The sequence below is a fragment of the Talpa europaea genome (genome assembly GCF_964194135.1).
Source record: "Talpa europaea genome assembly, chromosome: 3".
NCBI lineage: Eukaryota > Metazoa > Chordata > Mammalia > Eulipotyphla > Talpidae > Talpa > Talpa europaea.
The window spans coordinates 56,193,690-56,217,335 of NC_140069.1; the positions used below are offsets into that span (position 1 = coordinate 56,193,690).

The 23,646-nt window shown below is 37.7% G+C and overlaps 1 protein-coding gene across 4 annotated transcripts in view; it reads left to right on the plus strand.

Annotated features, from left to right (window-relative positions):
* The window catches only part of ASPH (aspartate beta-hydroxylase), a gene marked incomplete at its 3' end in the record, with an annotated part of 195,793 nt that overhangs the window by 78,544 nt on the left and 93,603 nt on the right, over positions 1–23,646 (plus strand). For 2 of the 4 annotated variants that reach the window (XM_084230766.1, XM_084230768.1), the window contains one exon: positions 6,238–6,279. The exons of the other annotated variants lie outside the window; for them this stretch is intronic. In XM_084230766.1, the coding sequence (XP_084086892.1) occupies positions 6,238–6,279 (42 nt within the window). The remainder of the gene's footprint in view (positions 1–6,237; positions 6,280–23,646) is intronic. 4 annotated transcript variants of the gene reach the window in all.

Sequence of the window (23,646 nt, forward strand, 5' to 3'; positions counted from 1 at the left end):
ATAGTGGGAACTGAACCGTGGTAGAAAAAATGTCATAGAGACATCAATTTCATGGAAACTGAGTTGGAAATTGCTTGGTATGAGAGAGGGTTGATTTTGCTGTAAGAGTCCAGGATGGTTCCTATGTGTCTGACTTTGAATGAATGAATGAATGGATGAATGAATGGTGGAACCTTAGTGGAGCTATAGAAGGCAGGAGGAAATGGATAGCAGAGATAACCAACCTTATTTTGGAGACGTTGGGTTTGCAACATGGTGAATCACTTCTGACTGACGTTGACTATAAATATTTAGAAAAATATTTGACTCATTTAAAAATTGTAACTGAGCTTTTAGTTTGTCTTTTTATCAATACTCATCATTATACTTTGAGCAACTTCCCATAGTCTCAGGATACTTTTGATTGCATGTGCAGAAAAGCTTATTACTCTCAAGTTCCAACTAATTGAAAAAAATCAAAGAGATCCTACAGTCAAACTCATTTAAAAAAACTTTTTTTCTATGATATATAATGAGCACACAGGGACATGCTCAAATGTTGAATGTACAGTTTAATGAACTTGGGAATGTGATATATTCTTGTACCCACTACTCAATGCTTTCAGCACCCTGGAAATTTCTGCCTTTCCCTCTCTAAGTAACATTCTCTCCATCTCCCCACCACCAAAGGCAACTACGTTCTTACCTGTGTCATCACAGATTGGGCTCCCTGCTTTCAAAATTAATTAAATGGAACGTTAAGTAAAAAGCACAAATACCTATATACTTACTTTGTGACTAGTTTCCATTGCTCATTATTCATGTGCCCGTTTCACCCATTTGTTATATATAGTAATTTGGTCTTATTCATTGCTACTTACCATAAATAGCTACATTTTAAAAACCCATTCTGCATTGATGGCTGCAATGAATGTTTTTAGTTTTTGACAATTATGAAGAAAGCTGCTAAGAAATTTCTTGTACATATCTTTTGATGGACATAGACATTTAGACATTTCTGTTGGATATGTATAAAAGTACACATATTGTTTATAGTTACTTCATTTAGCATCAAATGATCCTGCTTGTATAAGAATTTCTGGTTATACACAAATACACATACATACATAAAAAGACAGGGAAGTAAAGAGGGAGGGAAGGAAAGATAGGAGAAAGAAAACATATAAGGAAGTAAATAGGAAGGATTAATCATAATTCATTTTAGAAATTATATCAAAATTTGCCTGGACTTTTCTGTGCTCCAGTTGCTTTTCTACTCTGTTATAACACAGATCCAATGCTATGGCGGTAAAATGAAAGAAATACTAAAGCTTGGAATAAGAAAATTTTTTAAAAAGCTAAACAAGAATGAATTTAATTCTTGCTTCTTTTTAAATACTGTCATACTTTTTTCTAACTGTATTGGCAATAACATTAAAAATTGACATATTAAAGTATAGTTTAACTGCAACTTGAGTGTTTAGTCGCTCCTTGAAAATCCTTCCTTTGTTTTTCAAATACCAAGCTCATTTTTTTCCCTGGATTAAACATCTCTTTAATACAGTGAAAACACTGATGGAAGAAATCTAATGCTTACATTTCTCAGAATATTGAAATTCTTAACTTCAGTTGTAATTGTCAGATAGTCTAAAGACCCATATCTGCATCAGCAGCTTTGCACGTAATCCCCAGGAAGGTAATTAGGTAGTTACTCATTCTTTTATCAAGTTGTCCTTAAAAACACCACCACCGAAAACACAAAACATTTACTTCTGTTGGTCGATTTTTAAAATAAGAATGAAAATTGAGCATTTTCACAGTCTGTGTCTGGTTGGTCCTTTAATTTAGATTTCCCCTTATTTTTGCAGATACTTAAAGCTTCAAAAAGACTGCCCCCACTACCAGGAAGACCAGCCTAACCATACGCTCCAAAAGATGACTGTGATAGATCTTGTGAAGTAATTACTGACCAGATCAAGATCTTTGGGAATGAACACTAAAGATGTTTTGAATGAATCATAGTCCACTGGCATTTTTAGTTTTTTTTTTTTTTTTTAGAAACAAAAATTATATGTAATGTCACATTCCTGCATGTCCTTTTGATAGCATTAGCAGTTCCATTGAATTTCTTTTTTATTTTATTATACAGAATTTAGTTGTACCTGCACTTATGTGTAGTTTTCAGACAATGATTACTAATTGATGTACAATAATTGCCTTGGCAGAGTTTACATATATATTATTATTAATTCATACTTACTGACTGTGTAAATTGCTTTTAACATCATTTAAAAGCCATTAAGTGAGCTTTATATTAGCATTCTTAAAAATACTACTAGTGGTCATCATTCCATGTGAAGGTTTGAGTTGTATATATTGCACTGATATCCTTATAAAAAAATTCTCCATTAGCTTCTAGTATTCAGGGCACATCTCAAGTTTTGAGATTCCTGTGCATTTAACTTGTTAATTAGAAAAAATGTAATAGTTCAAAGAAAGTTTTAAATTATTGTTGTTAATTTATTTTTCAAAAGAAAGGGGAGAAGAAATAAATCTTTGTTAGGACATAGGGAAGAGAAATGATCTGTGATATCTTGCAGAAATACTTTTTGACAGCTCAGAATGATCATATAATAACCATAGTCCGTTTAGTATTTAAATTTTAGAAAATCTGTATGAGTAACTGTGCATAACTGAAAGATTGTTCTTCCTCTGTCTCATGTAGTCATACCCTCATAACACTAAATACTGTCAATAATGCCTTCCAAGCAGGTTGAATTAGGATGTATGAAAAGCATTCACAGAGCCAGAAACCTGCTGCTGTTTCACAGCATAGGAACCGCCTCCTTTCTACACTGAAGTTTCATTTTAATGTGATTTGTTTTAAAGGGCATGGAAATAGTTGCTGTGATGAAAACATTCATTTGCTAGAAAAGAAGGTAGCTACATCATGTTGAAAGGACAATGAGCTATAAGAAAGCTATGAGAACTAGTTGTATTTACCAGTCAGGGTTAGCTCTTGATTATGTTAATATTGTTTTAAGATAAGATTACTCTTTTCTTGCTGTTAGGGTTATAGTCAATAAGATTTTGTATTTTTATCAATATAGAACATACTTATCCTTCCTACGCATGCTGATCCACTGGGTAGTGAAACCCAAATAAATGAGAAAAGCAATAATTTTCTAAAGCTGTGACATGGGGTAATACTGAGTTATTACTCAGATTCTAATAAAGCTCTTAATTCATATTGTGAATTATAGAACACTGCTTTTTTACAAAGCTTTTTTTTTTTTTAGGAAAACTTAAGAGTGACATAAAATTGATAAATGAGTAAAATAAAATTTACTGGGTTTTTGTATGTAATCATCTCTAGAACTCTGGAAATTAAAGCTTCATTATGCTGTGGCAACTTTAAATACTTTTTAACTCAAACTATCTGAATTAATGAGCCTTGTCTTTACAAATATATGTGATGCTGGGGTACATCAATGGATTTTCTAAAATAATGTTTATGTCTTCTGTTTAATACTGAGTGCAATAAAATGCAGAAGAATTCTCTATATTGTCATTATTTTGAAGTATATTTTTAATTTGTTATATATCAAAATCAGTTTATTTTATACTTAAGTAGCATTTTTAGAATATTATACTATTTTTGATGACCAGAATTCACAAAAGAGTTCCTTACCTTCTCTCTTAAATTGTTTCCATTAAGCAACAGTTACTTAATTTGTTTTACATTTACTCTTACACTACATTGCTGGAGGCAGGATTGAAATGAAATAGCCCTGTATATATCTGTTGTAGGTTTTCATCCAGCACCAAGAAATTTTGATAATTCCCTAATAATTCCCCACACGCCTAACCTTTTCATCCTCCATAATCATTATAATCATTATACTATGAGGGGATTAACTTCATTCTAGTTCAAAAGACTGAAAATTCTGAATGGATCAAAAGGTAGAAAAGCATATAGAGTTCTTTTTCTTCCATTCTCTATTCTCTGGACAGAAAAGGAAAACTAGATCAGTAGAGAAGAAACTTCATGTCAGGATGTGTTGCTGTCGTCTTCAGTATGCCCAAAAAAAACCAATAAAGAATGTCAGGGTAAGCAGGTGTACATTTATTGACTGCACTCATTTTGCTAAGTGCTTCATATGTGTTAGGGAGTTAAATTTTCCCAGCAGATGGGTGTTATCCCTCCTGAGACAAGGAAACTGAGGGCCATTTATGCTGACACACCTGCCATACAGTGGGCATTAACAATATTCTAAAATGAACATCTGGGCAGCAGGTAGAAAGTGGAGCCACATGGAGGAGGCTAAGGAATGTGCAAGAGAGCAATTAGGAAACTAGTTCAGGGGTTGATGATGGAGAGAGTGAGCAGGGAACAGGACAGCTGTGGCGGGAAGACTGGGTATGTGGACAGTCAGGGACACGGCAGAGCCCTTGGGTCTTGGGGAGTGAACTGATAAACAGTGCAGGATAAATTGGCGTGGATGGAAATTAGCGTTGGGCATATGTTGGGTACAACTAAAACTGCCTGATAGGCAGATTACCCTCAGTAACTGGAATGTTGTAGATCTCAGGATATTTGAATCCACAGTGATTTTTTTTAATGGTTGAATATAGGATAATTTTTAAAAGAATAAGATCCTATTTTTAGTAGGATATTCCTTATGCTGATAAAATAGCATTGGGAGAAGTAACAATGTCAGTACAGTTAGAGCGTGTGTAAATTTATTTTGTTGGATTTGTGTGTTTAAGTACTAGATATGTGTTACAAGTGAACTTGTGTAATTTGGAGGGTTGGGCTGAAAATACAACTTCCTTTAAATTATGGGCTATACTTTATTGGAATATGAGGATGATTAAAGTAGCCATTGACAAGATTCCTTAGCCTCTTTAAGCCTTAGTTCCTTATTGGTAAAATTAAAACTGTCTCACAAGGTTTAAGAGTGAAATAGGATAATCAGCATTAAGTGCTTAGCACAATATCGGGTATAAAGTAATGCTCAATAAGTCATTCTGCTCTTTGGCACTGCAAGGTCCATATGATGCATAAGTAGGGTAGCATATGTACACAGGGTAAAGAAAAGCGAACTCTTTATTATCGGCTGTGCAGAATGCTTGTGAGATAAGCTGGATCACTTAAAAAATGCCTTTATCTAAGTTTAAGCTGAGGATTTCCCCATGCCCAAACATGTGTCTTAGATCTTAGTGTTAGTGTGTTGAAATGAGGTGAGGGGCAGAAGGAGACATGGCATGCTGAGGGTTGGGGATAGCTGGTCTAGGCCTTCTTGGGCCAGGTTTGTTGCACCATTGTGGGTATTGTTTTGCAAGAGGAAGATAGTGTCCCCTTTTCCTGGGGGCAGGCCTGGCTAGGGCTCTTCCACACCTAAAATGTGACCAGTGCACACCACTCCCTTCCCCTCTTTCATCCCCGGGATTATAATGGACTCATTTACTTTGAAGATTATTAACTAGATCCTAATTTGTATTAAACAATAAGCCGGAGATGAGGTTATAAATGCAAAAAATGAGCTTCAAAGCACATGGTTAGATCATATGCTGTTGTTTTCCATGTGGGGGTATATTTTGCTTGGCAAGCTCTGGTTCTTGATGGGTCTCACTATCCCCATTTGTGGGAGAGGCACTAACTGTGACTCACTTGGTGAGAGGCTGATGTATGTGAGCTTTCAGGCTCATCTGGCTCCTCAGCCAGTGAGTGATGGTGCACACCTAGACTCAGCACAGGCGCCCCCCGGTGGTCACCAGTGTATCTGTGAAGTTCTTAGAGGAGTGAGCTCCTCTACCCAATAGTGTGACATGTGGCCCCCCATTTAAAGCAAATGGTGCCTATTATAAAGTAGTCTTGTAGTTTTAGGAAACAATTCCAATATTAAACAAGCTTGATGGGGGCTTCTCCCCCCTCCAGTTTGCTTCTGTAGCCATAGAAGTATTTAGAGCTGGTGGAATAATCCATATTGACTCTTACAGAAGATGAATACTTAACTTGGTGCCTGATACCTAGTTACTGCCCAGTAACCTTGATGAGTATTTCAAATGCTCCTGATCTTATCATTTTCTAACAGATTTCCAGTGTTAAAAAGTTAGGGTCTAGGCAAATTGAATCATATGTCCCAAAATATTTTTCTTAAATTACATATATTTTAATTGATTTAAACATACTCCTGTATTTTGAGATATTACATGGTGAGTTTCATAATAATTATTTTTGTCTTTAATTTTCAGAAACAAATAGAAAAACAGATGATGGAGAACAAAAAGTAAAAGGTGAGGTTAATCCACTAAACAGCCTTTCAAATACACGTGGGAAAAATCGTACAATCCCTGAATAACATTATTTTATAGTACTAATTAAATGGTTACTGTGTTTATTAATTTTGATGATTTTTTTCAATAAACATTTAATATTCCACATAAACATGAAGACCTAAGGCTCTGGAGAGAGAGAGTTTGGCTTCCAGTCCTAGTTTTACCATTTACTACATGTGTGCCCTTGAGTACTACTTAGCTCTGTGCCTCAGTTTCCTCTTCTGTAATATAAGAAAAATAGTGCTTCACAGTAACACATGCATATTGTTTCCATAATAATAATCGAGTAATTTATGTAATGTGCTTAAAGCACAAAGACTAGCACAGAGTGAGCACTTAGGAAGTATTAACTATTAATTGTTGCTATTGTTGAAAACTGCTCTAGGTAAAGAGTTACAAAGATTACTAGTAGGTGCTAACATTTTCCAAGAAACTAGTTGTTTGAAAGAAAGACCTGCAAGCAAAGTGATGACATATAAAATGAATTTCTCTGCTTTTGAAGAGTTTATTAGAAAGGTATTTTAATAAATGTAATAACCCAGTAGAATTTTAGCTTTCTCAAAGGTTCCTAAACTTACTAAGAGTGAAGAGCTGTTTTGAAAGTTGAATAATCATATGGATGATCATAGGATAGAGACTGTACTTGAAGTATCAGTTGAAGGATTAAATTTTCTATGATTAAACATTGCAATTTCAGGAATGCTTTTAATGTATTCTGATGAAAGCAGAGTCTGCATTTGGAAAGGTATAGTACACATAATGTACTGTATCTTATTCTGTGTAGAAATAACACTAAGCAAGTAGAATTACCTCTGAGTGTAACTTTGTTCCTTCTAAGATTTTACCTATATTGAAGTAACTTGTCAGTTCTCCCTTTTCCCCCTTCATATTAGAAACTGTCCATTGAATTTGTACATAGATGACTGGGATTTAGTTTAATTGTTATACAAGCTCTCCATTGCAGCCTTACCTGCCAAGCCTTACATATATTTGTGACATTCTCTGTTAGACAATAATAACTACTGTGGAGAAAAAACAAAGCATGGAGGAGATCAGTAGCTTTTTATAGAATTGATTACTTCCTCCACTCTAAACACTTCCTTCAGCTGTCTTGCTAGTTACCACATTCTCGTGGCTTTACCCCTACTCTCTACTGTTTGCTTTTTCTCAGCCTCTTTGTATGGATGCCCCTCACCTCACTTCCCTGACCTTCAAGTTTTAGAGTGCCCCAAGAGTCAGTTCTCAGAGTGTTTATCAACACACACTCTTTTGATGCTTTGCTTTAATCTCGGGGCCTTAAATATTTCCAAGTGCAAAGATTACCAAATTTACATGCAGCCTGGCTCCCTTGCCTGGACTGGTGTGTTCAGTTGTCTTACCTAATAACCTCAACTGGATGTCTAATAATTACCTCAAAACTGGAGACTTTCTCCCCTTACAACCCACTCCTAATGTGAATCTTTTCTTTCATTTACTCCCCATCACCCCATCAGTAGATCATATTCAGAATTCAGGTACTTCTGCCACCTTCACCACTACCATCCAGGTCCCAGCCACCACTGCCAGTGCTTGCCTGGATTATTCCATTGCCTCCCAACAGGTCCTGCTTCCACCTTTGTCTCTGTAATCTTTCTCAATATGGTAGCCACAGTCACCCTTTTAAGACCTAAGTTGTGGGGCCTCCCTGGTGGTACAAGGGGTTAAGACACAACTTAATAAGCTATCTGCAGCCACTGCAGCACGAGTTTGATTGCCAGCCAGGGAGCTACTCACATGGTGCAGCAGACCTCTCCTGACTTGCCCACTGCTCCACTCAGCAGTGTATTTCAGCCAATCTGTCTGTTCTGCTCTCCACTCTGTCTCTGGTGAATCCTCTCACCCCCCAAACCGCTGGCCTGTACCCTGGTTCTTGCATGCATAAATAAATAAATAAATGATTCCCCAACGTTTTTTTTTTTAAAAAGACCTAAGTTGTTCCTAAGAAGATGATGCCTCCATCATCTTCATAACTTCCTCAGAGTAAAAACAAAGTCTTTCATGGTGGTTTATAAGGCCTCACACAATCTGTTCTCCCTTATCCCTTTTCTTTTGTTTTCTTCCCCAACCTCACATCCTATGTCTCTCTCCTTTGTTCACTCTACCCCAGCTTCATTGACCTCCCTGCCAAGAACACCAAAGATCCAGGGACTTTGCACTGACTGTTCCTTGCAGACCAGATAGTCTTCTCCCAGATGTCCATATGGTTTATACCTTTAGTCTTTGCTCAACCATTTGCTCTCTCTATGAGACTTACTACTTATTTCCTTTGGCAACCCCCTTACACTCCATAGCCTGTTTCCTTGCTTTATTTTATCCTAGCCCTATCACCATGTGGTTATATATGATAGTTCAGTTCTCTAGTGTTTATTGTTTAACCCTCCCATTGGTATCAAGTTTCCATGAAGATACAGTTTTATCTATCTTGTTCACTGCTGCATTTCCTGTGCCTAGAGCTGTGCCAGGCACAAAATAGTCACTAAGTTAGTATTTGTTGAATAAATGTTACTATTTAACCAGTAAAGATTAATATGAACACATAATAAAGGCTATCCAAAGCCCAAACTGTAGCAGTAAGAACCAGACCCAGATAGGACTCACAAAAATGGAAATTTATGGAATAACCAAAACGCGAATGGAAACCCAAAACTATGGGAAATCCAAAACTTTAGTGATACTGGGTTAAGAAGACTCCAGCCACTCTGTCATCTCTCAAGAAACCATAGCAGCTATGTAGTCTCCTCTGTGACTTAATATGTATAAGCTCAGTGATCCTATGAAGTCACCATACACAGTCTGTGTGAAACACAAAAACATGGAGGAAATAACTGCTTTAAGGAAAATACTAGTTTTTTTAAACAACCCCTGCTTTTATCATCCTCCTACCATGTCTTCACGAATTGTTACATATCAGATTCAACCCTTCCCTTCATACCACCACATTCTCATTATATTAAATTCATTCACATATAATCTTTAAAACTGAAATTTTATATTCAGTTACATATAATTTTATACAGTGGCTTTAACAGGAGTTTCATTTCTTACCATTATAAATAACCTAGGACCATTTTAGAGGCTCACCAGAGTTGCAGCTTCTTTTTCCATTCTGCATTTTTGTATTTCATAACCTCATGTTCCAAAAAGCTGTTCAAGCACCAGCCATTATAGCCAAATCCAGACAGAGGGAGGAAAAATAAAAGAGAGAAAAATAGGCTTTTTGAAAGAGTTACATTTAATTGATAGACTTTCTACCAGAGCTAAAATTCAGGCTTCTATTTCTAAGGAATAAGGGGACATTGAATTTTGAGGAGCAGTGTAGCTAGCAGATTGGGCATGCAGTGTTAGCTGTTACACATATTACAGAATTTTAGGAATATCACCACTGTTCCATTCTAAGTTTGATGTCAGAATATGTTTTTCAAAAACTATTAGCCCTTCATTATTCATAAAACAGTGTGCTGTTGTATTCATGCACCTAACTATTTGCATGCCTGGTACATGCCAGGCACTGTTCTAAGCAAATGGACGCTGGTAAGAGTAAGATGTACAGCTTTTTGCTTTCCTGGAGCTCATGCCCAGTAGGTAGTGCAGCAGCACATGGGAAAGCTGAAATAGTGAGAGTGTTCTGAAGGCATCAAGGTAGCAGAGCATGCTGGTGGGAAAAGGGGGATTGAATGAGGGGAGATGGTCTCTAGGGAGGTTAGCAATGCCTTCTAGGTAGCTGTATGTGCGAAGACAGCTAGGAGGCCCCTGAGCAAAGGAACAGTCTGCCCAAAGTTCTTCAGGCAGGAAAGAGGCCTGAGAAGCTAGAGCTGCCTGAACAAGTTGAGTGTGTGTGAAGTAGTCAGAACCAAGGAACAGACCTGGGCAGGGAGTCTGGGCACACCCTGCCCCTGCAGCATGTCTGTGTCACTCACACGTTGGCTGGCTCGCTTCTGCAAGGTCCACCTCAGTGCTTCTTGCAAAGGTAGAGGAGGGGAGAGAGGATTGGGGTGGCATTTATGGCACATGGTGAACTCATGTAAACCCTGTCTAGACCACTGTTCATGTCTTTGTGAGTCACATTGTTCCTCGCTTTCCAGAGGCTCCAGCTGCTCCATCAGGGGCTGTACCTCTCTTTGTGCTGTGCCTATACACCTCACAGCTTCTTCCTCTTGGGGTTCTGATCCTAAGGGAATTTTCCAGTGAAATGGAGACTGGATTCTCTTGTTTGTTTTCTTCATGGAAACTGTGGACCCAGTGCAACGACCTTGCCTGATTGCTTCCTAACTCTCCAACATGTAAAATTGGCTGTTTAAATCCACATAAACCAAAGATGTATGTAACTAAAGTATTTTATTGAGTGTGAAAATAAGTCTTAGAATTAAAAGATATAGTGAATACAATGATCATAGATGGATTAAAAACCCAATTCTAGCACATTTTCAGCTCTGAAATTTCATCTATTTTTTTTACACAGGCAGATTCCTATGATGCTGTTAACTAATAGGGAAGCAGGAAGGGAGTATTTTGGATTTGGAATATGTAGTAAAAACATTGAATGTGCTCTAATATAGAAATTGGTGTCATGATAATAGATACAGAGTTTTTCATAGTAATTATAAATTTGATTCAGGATGAATTATTAGGTTGCCTAATTTTCTATTTGTATTATCTTGCTCAGTGTTTGATGAGGAAATACTGGTGAGAGTGGGAAGATTTTTTTATTTAGAATTAATAATTATATGATCCCTTTCTTCTAGAGAGTCAGATTTAGTTTATTTTTGAAAGAGTCACAGGTTTAGGGTACAGCTCATTTCAATAAATCAATAGATGCTCATGTGGAGATGCCAGATTCTTTATTGAATTGCATTATTTATGTTTTAGATAAAGTTGCTATATCAGTTTTTCCCCACTGGATGTCATCTTTTACCATGTGTTCCATATTCCACAACCACAACATGAGTGCGAACTAGAATAATGTGATACAAATGTGGCTTATTAGATGTCAAATTCAGACAATTATTCATCCATTTATTCAATACATATGAGAACCTACTGTGTGCCAGACCTTGTTTTAGACAGGGCTGAAACAGTCAAGGAAAAAAAAAAAAAATCCCTATTCTCATGAGATGTATCTTTTACTCTGTGTGTGTGTGTGTGTGTGTGTGTGTAGAGATATAATTCAAAAAAAATTATAATATGCAGTGATAAAAGTGAGAAGGAATGTAAGAAAGGACAAGAGTACAGAGAATAACAGTGGATAGGACATGCTGTTCTTTAGATAGGCCTCTGGACAGTGACATCTGAAGATGCCGGGAGTTTGCTGAGTAGGAAAAACAAATATGGGGAGGCTTGGCTTTTCCATCATCCCTACGGTGCGCTTAGCTTGTGTTAGGATTAGTGAGGGGGCCATTGCAGCTGGTGAGGTGTGAGCGAGGGAACAGTGATGGTGCAGGTGAGGTCTCAGAGGGCTTGTAAGACCCACATCACATAGGGCTTTGAAGCCCATTGAACATAAGGGTTTTGAATAGTATCCTGCGTGAGATGAAAAGCCACTGGGACCTTCTGATCTGATGTGATCTGCCTTATGTTTCAAAAGGCTTATTTTGTCTCTAGACATGTTAAGATGGAAGCAGGGAGACCACTTAGATGACAATGACAGTTGCTCAGTGGAGAGGAGATGATGATGCTGGGACTAGGACATCGGGTTGAGGTGATGAGTGGTGCTTAGATCTGTAGATCATGTGGAGTCATAGGATCTTCTAATGAGTAATATCTGGGGAGTCTAAAAAAGAGGGTCTAAAAGGCTTGAAACTGCTGAAAACGTGTGCTTTAACAAATTCATTGAACTGAAAGTATGCAGTATGTTACTGATTTAATATATGTCAAATGTCAGTTATTACTTGTAGATTTGTGAGCCTTTAAAAATTTTTGAGGAGGGCCTCCCTGATGGTGCAAGGGGTAAATCTCAGCACTATCAAGCTACCTGCAGCCACTTTAGCATGAGTTCAATCCCCAGCCAGGGAGCTAACCCATTTGGCACAGCAGACCTCTCCTGTCTCACCCCCTGTTCCCCTCAGCAGTGTATTTCAGTAGATCTGCCTGTTCTGCTCTCCACTCTGTCTCTGTCTGGTGAATCCTCTCACCCCCACCCCACCCCTGAAACCTCTGGTCTACACCCTAGCTCCTGTATGCATAAATAAATAAATCTGTACAAAATAGAAAAAAAAAAATGAGGAGCAAAAAAATACCTGTTGCGTCAGCAATACCACACTGATAAAGGAAAAAAAAAAACAGAAGTGGTGGAGCAGGCTGTAGGATGCAGGATGCTGCTCAAGAGTAAAATGCTGGCCTTTTTATGGACAGAGAAAAGGGTTGGTCAAATTGAATACTGGATTTAGGGCTATAGGGAGGCTGAGTCCGCTGACACACTCCTGATCCCCACCAATGGCTCCAATCATATTAACAAGGGGTTCCACTGATCAGTTACTGGGGTGCAAAGTACATCAGTCAGCGCCCCTCCCCCACCCCTAGACATTCCATGGGATGTATACCTATTGCCCCAGGGTGATCAGGCATCCTGCTCTTGTCTAACTTGAAAGGAGCCTTGTACACCCACAAATACCCATGCCCACAAAATTAAATATGGTTTTGCTTGTTTGTGAGTGTATTATCAATAGATAAAGTTGCATTTGGATCTGGTACTTTTCCTGAAAATTTTCTTTGATTTCTACTGGTATTTGAAATCTTATAATATTATACATTACAATTAAGGATATGCTGAAATAGTATATTTTATGACTCTCTTTCAGAAGGCATTTAAAGAGCTCCTGGTTACTGTTTGTATTCTTTTAAAAAGTCATAATCAGTGCACTAACATAACACTAGGTGGCATTAGAAAACAAGTCACATTTACACTAACAGAAACCACATTTGTAATGCAACTTAAAAGGCTAGATGGTTATTTTATAGCAAGTACATATATTAACTTGGTAGGAGTACCTCATGTGGATACTACTGAGATTTCTGTGATCATAAGAAAAATAGAGATAGAATCAACACAGGGAATAATCAAACCTCATTAAGAATTTTCTTGTTATTTAAAAAAAAAAAAACTACCCTTGTGAAGTTAACTCTGGTATTCTTTGAACCAAATGTAACATATTTAAGCAAACTTGTTATACCTCCAGTGCCCTGAGGGTAAAAAATAAACTCCTTAGCATAGTACATAAAACTTCTCAGGACTCCTGCTAATAGTTTTTAGAGTGTTCTTTCTTGCCTCCCCACTTCATATGCACCTAGGAAACGCCTACTCCTTAAACCTTAGAGGTTAACTCTGCTAGGAAATCTTCCCTGATGGAAAATACACTTTCTTCTCTGCGCTCCTAAGACACCCTGTTCTTACAGATTTCTAGTACATATTTTGAGTTTTTCCCTTAATTTTTTGTCACTTAAGGATAGGAACCTTGACTATCCCCACCTTATATTTGTCAAGATTCATCAGACAAGGGCCTCCTGTGGTGGCACAGCACTTGAGCGCTGGGCTGTGAAGCTACCCGCAGCCTCTGCAGTGCTGGTTCCATCCCTGGCCACCGGCAAGGGTACCACATGGCGCGCAAATCTCTCCTGCTGTGCCCACTGCTCCCTCAGCAGTGTATTTCGTCAGTCTGCCTGTTCTGTTCCCCACTGTGGCTCTGGTGAATTCTCTCACCCTCCCGGCTTCTGACTGTACCCCAGTGCTTGTATAAATAAATAAATAAATAAATAAATAAATAAATAAATAAATAAATCTTTAAAAAAAGAGGAGACTATTAAAAAAAAAGATTCATCAGGCAAACAAAATGTCTGGGGTGTGTCTGTATGTCTGTCTGTCTTTGTGTGTAGAGAAAGAGACACAGGACATTGGAGCAGAATTTCCTCCCTTGTGAGGGGAGGTGGGGCCTTTCGTTTTCTTTACACCTTGAACTGATTGTTTGAGGCCTACACACCTTATGAAAGATAATCTGCTCAGTCTACTGATTTAAATGTCAATCTAATGTAAAAAGGTACCTTTAGCGATATCCCAACATGCTTGACCAAATGCCAGGCTATCATGGTATAACTAAGGAGACGTAAAATTAACCATCACATCCCTCTAATAATGCTGAATTAAATAAGTAGGAGTTGAATATTTGTAGTAAGAAAACAATGATTCTTTTCTCTGTAATTATCTCTTAATCTGATCGTGATAATATGAGATGCAAATCAATGGTGAGTGGAAGATCTTATAAAATAATAAGTATGAATGAGTTAAATTTATAGTGTACTACATTTCAAATTATTTAATGTAGATTCTCATTTAATTCTTAACAAAAATCTTATGCATTAAGTGTTTTTAGCCATGATTTCTTCAATTTTTCTTCTTCTGCCACTGCTTATGGTATTCCAGTTATGTATCACATTGATTGATAATGTCTGACAGGTCTTTGAAAACTTGGTACTTTTTTCCTTTGGTTTGCATAAGTAACATTATCTTTTCTTCAAATTCAGTTTTTTTTTTTGCCATAATATGCAAGTAAGCCCATATAGTAAGTAAAATTTTTATTCTAGTTACTCTTATCAGCTCTAAGTTTCTTTTTTTTATACTTTCTATTTCACCATTGAGATTCCATATATATGTACCCTTTAGTACCATGTTTTTCTTTCATTCTTTCTTCTTATTACAATCACTCATTTGAAGTATTTTTCTAATAAAACTGCAATACCTGAGCACACTCAGAGGCAGTTGCTATTGACTACATTTTTTTCCTGAGTGTGGGTCAGGATATTCCTTTTCTTTGTAGATCTAGTAATTGTGGGTGAAAAGTTTGATTGTATATATAATACATTGTAGCATTCTAGAATTTCTTTCTTTTTTTCTTTAAAGATTTATTTATTTATGCATACAAGAATGGGGGTACAGTCAGAGGTACAGGAGGTGAGAGGATTCACCAGAGACAGAGTGGGGAACAGAACAGGTGGATTGACTGAAATACCCTGCAGAGGGGAGTCATGAGAGGTCTGTAGAACCATGTGGGTTCTCCCTGGGCGGAGATCGAACTCGTGCTGCAGTGGCTGTGGTTAGCTTCATAGGTTGCGTCTTAACCCCTTGCACCACCAGAGAGGCCCTAGAATTTATTTCTAAGGATTGTTGTTATATAGTTAACTTGCCTGCACCCAAACTGAAAAATTTGTTGCCCCTGCAGTGTGAAGCAGCAATTGCTTCTCTTCCATTGTTGTTACTTGTGTGTTCTATTTTGTTTTGTTTTTTGTTTTCTTTTTTGCTTCCAGCTGCTGTTTTTTTTTTTCAGTACAAGGTTTTATTTATTTTTGTATGATACTAAAAACCAAACATGCAAATGAACAAAAAAGCAAAGATATTCCTTGAACAATTTATATAGATCAATTTCCATATACTTTTTTTTAATAATAAATTTTATTTTTATATTCCCCATACAATTGCAAGCCCCCCATTCTGACCCCAATCCCTCCCCTCCCGCCCCCCACCCCCCAAAAAGTGTCTCTGGTTCATAGTTTTTTGTTGATTTTGATTTTCACTTTCTTATAGTTATTCATCTTCCTGGTCCCTTATTTAAGTTTTCTAGATTCCTGCTATGAGTTAGACCATCCGGTATTTTTCTTTTTCTTTTTGCCAGCTGCTGTTTTTTAAGTCTAGCTCTTTGGAGGATTGAGATAAAGTGGCTGGTTGCTTGCTGCCTGCCTGTTTGCTGGTGCACTGATGATTTGGAAAGAATTCATACTCAAACCTTGGTACTTGCTTCTGAGTTTACCAGCTACATTTCCAGTTGCTTTGATAGCCCCACATTCTGCTGTCTTATACCTCAAGCAAGTAGGACTTCTACTTACTGTTACACAAAAATGGGTATCTATTGAGAAATGTACAGTATGTCCTTCAGGTAAATTTCCATAGTAGTTACCTTCTGAGAAGGCCCAGTGATTAAGTTGCCTTCTGAGGTGGTCCCCAATGTATCTTTGTAGTCCTATCTCCAACAAGTAGGTCTGGCTTTTGTCACCAGTAGGGCATTGCAGAAATGACTATCATAAAACACACTGTAGCTTCTACCTTGCTGTCCTTTGGATCACTCTTTCTGAAGGAAACCAGTTGCCTACTATGAGAACATGGTAAGCAGCACTGTGGACAGGCCTTTGTAGCAAAGAACTGTGTAAGATAATAAATGCTGGGAGTGGTTGTAAGCTGCTAAGTTAGGAGTAGTTTTCTGACAGTCATGTATAAGCACTTCATCCTCCTTGAGTTTCTGTGTGCTTTTTCAATAAGCTCCCTGGGGCTAACCATGAAGATAGAAAGCTATCAGCTAGCCAGGGATTTGAACAGTGTTTATGCTCAAATTTTGAATCTCAAGCCTATGTGGATCTCTTCCCTAATGCCCCCTCTTAAATTTCCTTCTGTTCTGCATGCTGTCACTGGCCCCCATCAGTGGGGAATGACACAGTTGTCTTTGACTTTGGGTGGTTGGGAAGCACCTCACACAAGAAGACCACTAACTTATCATTCTTGTCCAGTGTGTCTTTCAAGATTGCTTGTAAGTTTCTACATGTCTTTGGCCGTTTTCAGTGCCTTTAAGTAGTTGCTTTCATGGTTTAGTGATATGTCATTGATTTCATGAATTACAAATAGTCTTAATGTTGGAGAAGCTGAATATCTCAAATGTGTACGCCATTCTGAATTCTCCTGCTGTAAACTGCCTATTCATATCTTTTTCTTTGTATTGAATTTTAGTGGTTTCATTTATGTTACTGACATTAATCCCTTATTAATTTTTATATTGCAAATTTCATTTTTAATTGGTTCTTTATAATTTCATGTATAGTACCTTATAAATGCATAATGGTTAGAATAAATGAGTGTATAAGTGAGTACATTGAAGAATGGTATTATCTGGTCTGTTGTAGTACTTTGAATAAGTCCAACATTACCTCCTTGCTTTCACATATTTCTCTATTTTATAAAAGTAAAATACATACAAAACCCTTGGATAGCCTTGATTCAGATGGCTTTGTCTTAGAAGCATAATCCTTCCCTCAAATAATTCATTTATTTATCTTACTGAGATACTAACTGCAGGACAGCTGTGAAGACATCTGTATCCAGTTTAATCATTTGGTCTCTTAGCGTCCTTCCCATTAATACACATGTGTTCAATCAAATCCCACTGCCTTAAATTTAACTGCTGCATGGTCCGCATGGTTGGACCTTTTGTCCTTTAGCTGTCTATTGGAGATATGTTGACTCATGTCTTAGCAATCTCTATAATGCTATGTATTCCTCATTATTGGGACCAGCAGCCCATTTAAAAGTAGGCCATGCTAGTGATGCAGTCCAGGCCACACTGCTATGCTTTAGTAATTCCCCCCTATTGTAGAAGAGCAATGCAGCACTAGCACACTTAGCCCAACTCATGGAAGAGCTTAGAAAAAACAATCTCCCTCCCATCCTTGCAGCTGTGAAAAGAGGTTATGAGATAACTGCTGTTCAAGATTTATTATAGTCATTACACTCAACAGCTACAGTAGTTTTAGTGGTTCCTAAAATACACCAGCAGTTATTGTCTGATTACTTCTACAGATAAGTTAATTATAGGAGATTTCTGACTCTTATACAAGTCTGATTTAGAGAGAAGTTTAATTACAGCAATTTTAGTGATTTAAATAAGCTCAGCATATATTACCAGTCTCAGCAAGTGTAGTAGAGGTTTTTAGCTATGTTGAAATACACATTCGCTTTGTTTTTATTTTTCATTTCATGATTTTAACCATACTGTAGTACAAGTGATAATTCAGAACACCTGTTTCCACCAGAGTGAATCTTCAGTCAAATACACCACAGGACAATAATAGCAAATTCTTTGTTATCATTAAAATCCCATTCTAATGCTTCCCATTGAGCACTCAACATTTTACAAAGCCAATTTCTGTAATGATTGTGACAACATGAGCTGGAAAGTAAAATTGGTTTCTTAAGGAAAAAGCCTCAGATATTAGTGCTTTTTAAAATTAGTGTTAAGATCTAAACATTTTTTTTTAATTGGTGGACACTGTGACCTTGTCTTCTAATCAGAATAGTTCCCTTTATTGTGTGTTAACACACTGCTTATTGGTATAGTAAAGCAAATTAAAGACGAACATATTAGCTACATATGCCCAAGCCTTCAAAAAATGTGCCATAAAAGGACAATGTTATTGGTAGTTGAATATATTCATTTACTTAAAGTTAAGACTTCAATTGGAGAATCCATTAGTTTGAAAGTGCATTACTGAAAATTACCTTAATCTGATTACAGAGCTCTTCCCCACAGCATTTTTCAATTTTTCTGCTATTATGGTAGATTGTACTGGCATTTACAGCAATAATTCTTGCCATATGTTTATATGCTTTTTACTTAAAAATCAGAAATGTGTTGACAATATAAAGCATTAGTTATAATGAAAATAAATCAAATCCTCTCTGTGTTCAGTTGGGTGGTTTCATGACATTCTACCCAGGAAACCAGTTTACTGTATTTGCTGTGACATTCCACCATGGAATGTCAGTCATGGTTTTCTTCTTTGCTTATTAATATGTCCTTTTTTCCTTTCATGTACTCAGACCCTAGCGCCCTTTGCTATTACTGAGCCTGGTCAGCAGTGACACCATGCGGGGTCAGAGTGGCTGGAGCACAAGGTCAGACAGACACTCTAGGATGGGACAGAAAAACTAGGCACCAACAGCAGGTGGCATCCCAGTGTCCAGGAGGTAGACAACAGACACATATATCTCAGAAACTCAGAGAAGCCATTGTCCCAGGCATTGAGGAACAGACCACAAGTAAAGCTAGAAGCAGGAGGTCATTTTCTGACAGAAATATTTCCACAGAGCAGAGTGGGTTCATCCAGCGCTCTGCACACCACCATACCCCATCACCAGCCCCGCTATGTGCGCGGAGGAGGTAGGACCAGGATGCTAGAGGCAGGGCATGAGGTCAGTGGTGGATTGGCAGCAACATTCATTCATGCTCTATCAACTGCTATGATACTTTTATTTAACCTTCCACTTCTTTTCCTCATCCTCCATCTAAAACTTGTGGCGCTAATCCATGAAACTTAACTATTATTGGAACCAGTGATAACATCCAAATAAATTAGATTTGACTCAGGCAACAGTGTGTAGTAATCACTTGTGGGAGCTCTCAGAAAATACCCTGCATCGTAACGCCAACTATTCTGACTTCATGTCTTGGCACAGTGATTCTAATATGCAGTGATGGTGGGGAAGTGTTGCGTAATGTGTGATTGCTGAATACAGTCTGTTCTGTGTGTACAGCAGGTCACTGAATAATGACATTTTATTATATTGTTGATGAAAAATCTCTGCTCATTTTAAAAGAAATGACATTATCTAAGGACCTGTTTTATTTGTAGGTCATTTAGCTTAAAGTCCCAGTTTAAAGAGCCTATTAGCATTTTCTGAGGATTTATTATTAGGATCATCTTAAAATAAGAGTTTTTCACTGGTTCCACCTCATTCAAATATCATTGCTTGAAAATATTTGAATCCCAATGAAAGGGGCTCTATAATAAAATACAAACAACAGAATGATTGAGACTAACTGAAACTATAGTGTGCAAAGAACCCTTGTCAATTTATTAAAACTTCTGTTTTAAAGTACATAAGCCCCAAAGGTTAAGACGACCTAGCTACATTGTACACCTAAGGAAACTTGACCACCGTCTGGTATGGGTAGGACCCTGAGCAGAGGTAGGGAACTGTCCAGTTCTGAATCTGGCTGGGGACCCATTTATTCTTTTCACAGCCCAATTTCTGTCTCATCTGCAGACTGTTATCACCTTGCATGGGTCTATTTCTTTGCCAAACCTCAAATATTTGAATGAGAACTAATAATAACAGTAACAAATTCTTAAACTCCAGGTGTTAAAGAACATGATAATATCAGTGTCATCAGTATTTCCATAGGTCAAGCCTTTTCTGTTACTATTAGTTACTGCATTGATGCCAGCAAATGGTGGGAGCAAGGTGAATCTTTTCCAACCCTGCAGATATACCTGCTGCCCAGGAAGAGCTGCCTTAGAGATGGACTGTGACTGCTGTTCCAGTCTTTAACTTGGAGAAATCTACTCCTGTGCCCTCTTCTTCCTGCTGTCCTGTTTTGTCAGCCTTCCTGCAAAGTGGGCAAAAACTGCCCTCCCTGCGATTTTTGCTGTTTAACTATTAGAGACAACTAGTTTGTACATTTAATACCATGTGTGGATTACAAAGTATCTGATGATCTTAGACATTATTTTTTGAAGATATATTCTTATATGGGATGAAGATGTTTGGGGAAAAATAGAAACCTAATTGCATTGCATTTCATTGATTCACTTTTTGCCTGCTTCTGATGTGACCCGTTAATTGATCATTACCATAGACTCTTTCTTTGGTTGCCAGGGAGAACTTTTTATAAGAATTCTTTTCATTAAAGTAATAAGAAAACACTGATGTGGCTAACGACATCTATTTCATACTTCCTCCAAATCATTCTCTACTGGAGATGTCAATTACTGAAGGTAACTATGCAACAACTTATAGTGCACGTTCTGAACTCATTTCACATGCTAAGTGTTTGATTATGGTAGAATCAGAAAATACTGGGATTTTTTGCCTTTGGGTCAACTTTTAAGAAATCAGCACAAGTGAGTGAAGGGAGTAAGAGAAAGAATTACATATATCCTAACACAGTTTCTTTCACAAGGGATTCGTCTGTATTAAGTGATGTTGTAGCCTCTTTTTTTTTTTTTAAGATTTATTTATTTATTTGTACAAGCACTGGGTACAGTCAGAAGCACGGAAGGGTGAGAGAATTCACCAGAGTCAGAGTGGAGAGCAGAGCAGGCAGAGTGATGAAGTACATTGCTGAGGGGAGCAGCAGGCGGTAGGAGAGGTCTGCACGCCATGTGGGACCCTCGCCCTGCAGTCAGGGATTAAACTGGTGCCGCAGAGGCTGCGGGCAGCTTCGCAACTCAGTGTTCAACTGCTGCGCCACTGGGGAGGCCCCGTTGTAGGCTCTTGAGCCAAGTGTTGGGACTTCAGCTTCCCCTCTGTATGTTGATTCTTAAAGAATGGAGGTGGAAACTGGGGAAAGGGACAGTGCCTTCTGGCTAAGAGGGATGATTCATTCATTTAACATATCTCCCCTTTGTTTGCTGTGCTCTGTGAAGGCCCTGACATCAAGGCAAATAAAATCTACATTATAAGGAGGCAGAGGGTAGAAGCAAAATGCTGTGGGAGCATCAGGAGATATTAACTCACTGCTAGAAGGAAATGGAGAGCAATGGTGGTGGTGATGGGATGATATGAAAAACAGTTCATAGGAATTTCTACATACAGCCAGCTCATCTCTACTCCAAGAGCATACTACTAGGGCTTCATGGAACATGCTCTCTATAAAGAGTTTAAATTAATCTTATCTTGTCTGAAATTCATGAAACCATCCTTTTGGGGAAACGTTCTAATTTGTTTATTTTTTTAAAAGATTTATTTATTTATGCATACAAGAACTGGGGTATAGGCCAGAGGTATGGGGAGTGAGAGGATTCACCAGAGGCAGAATGGGGAGCAGAAAAAGCAGATCTACTGAAATACACTGCTGAGGGGAGCTGTGGGTGAGACAGGAGAGGTCTGCTGCACCTTGTGGGTAGCTCCCTGACCAGCCGGGGGTCGAACTAGGGCTACAGAGGCTGCGGATAGTTTCATAGTGCTGTGCTTAACCCCTTGCGCCACCAGGGAGGCCCAGTTCTCTCTGATTAATCAGTACCACTGATGGAACCTATAGCTGTTTATTCCTTTCCTGTTTCACATAATATATTTAACATGAGACAGTCTCTAGGACTCTGTGGATAATTTATTTGGAGCCTTTGGATCTAGTTAGCAGCCATGATTATAATACCAAATGTGCTCAGGTTGTTCAGAACACATTCACAACTATACTGGAAATAAAGATGGATGAAATCTATTTATACAGCATGATGCTGTTAATTGATATCCTTTACATAAAAGTCAAGGTTTGATAAAGGTGTATTTCAGGTAATAACCTTGATTTCTATGCTTCATTGAAATTTGACTCCTCTCCCCCAAGGATCACTGACTTCTTTGTGCATTTATACCACCATATTAGTGATGTTATTACTAATGTCATTCAGCTAGTCATAGGGTGGAAGGAGCATTAATTGCAAATTACAGCTTCAACATAAAACCAATGAACTTGGGTGAGCTTTTTATTTCTGTACCTTGTCACTGTGATTCATATTGCATCTTGCTTTTTAACTGCTGCCATGAACCCCATGTGCATCTCTCTGCAGTATTTTCTTTCGTGGCACTTACAGACAGTCACAGTCAAGCAGTATAGAACCCAGCAGGGCATGTGTTGTCCTGCCATTAATTGCATACCTCTGTGCTGGTGAGGAGGGAGGCCAGAGGCAGAGAGTCATTTGCCCCCTGAGAAGTATGGTAATAGCTCGCCAGTACACTTCCTGGAATGTTTCCCTGTGATAATAAAACACAAGTGAAGAGACTTGTTAGAAAGAATGAAAAAATTGAGGAATCCTCTAAAATTGCCTTTTCAATTAATAGTATCAAATCTACTAATAGTAAGTACATTGGCCCTGGAATGGAGGAAATAGTCACATGGTGTTTCTGTTCTTGCTCATGCATCTTAGACTGAGTTGCTGGTTTGTTTCGAGATGAAAATGTATGACTGAAGATGATGTTTGAGTTTGAGGCCCATAATAACATGCCAGTAAATTTGGAGATATGAGTATCATTCATCCTATATCAGCCCTGGAAGGCCATTGTTATTTTTTTTTCTTTCCTTCCATGAATATTTTCTTTTTCTTCTTTCTCTATATTTTTTCTATTTTTTATTCTATTTTTTTCTATACTCTTCTTACTCATGTGAAGCCACTTGATCAAAACTAGGAACAAGGTTGCAATTCAGTAAAAGAGGTCCATTACCAGGAATTTTAGTCTTTCTTTTACCAATTCTCATTTGCTATTTAATTTTAAACTTCTTACTTGCTATGTTGAATAAATCTTGAATAAATCTCTTGGAGCTCCTCTTTTTCTTTGTGTAAAATATAGAGATGACTATCTGTCATTCTGCAGTTTTTATGTAGAAATGGATAACCATTTCGCTTTGACACTAGTGTGATACAGATAGATATCAACAACTATTATCATTATTCACCCTCCTTTTATTATTTTGTGTAAAATAT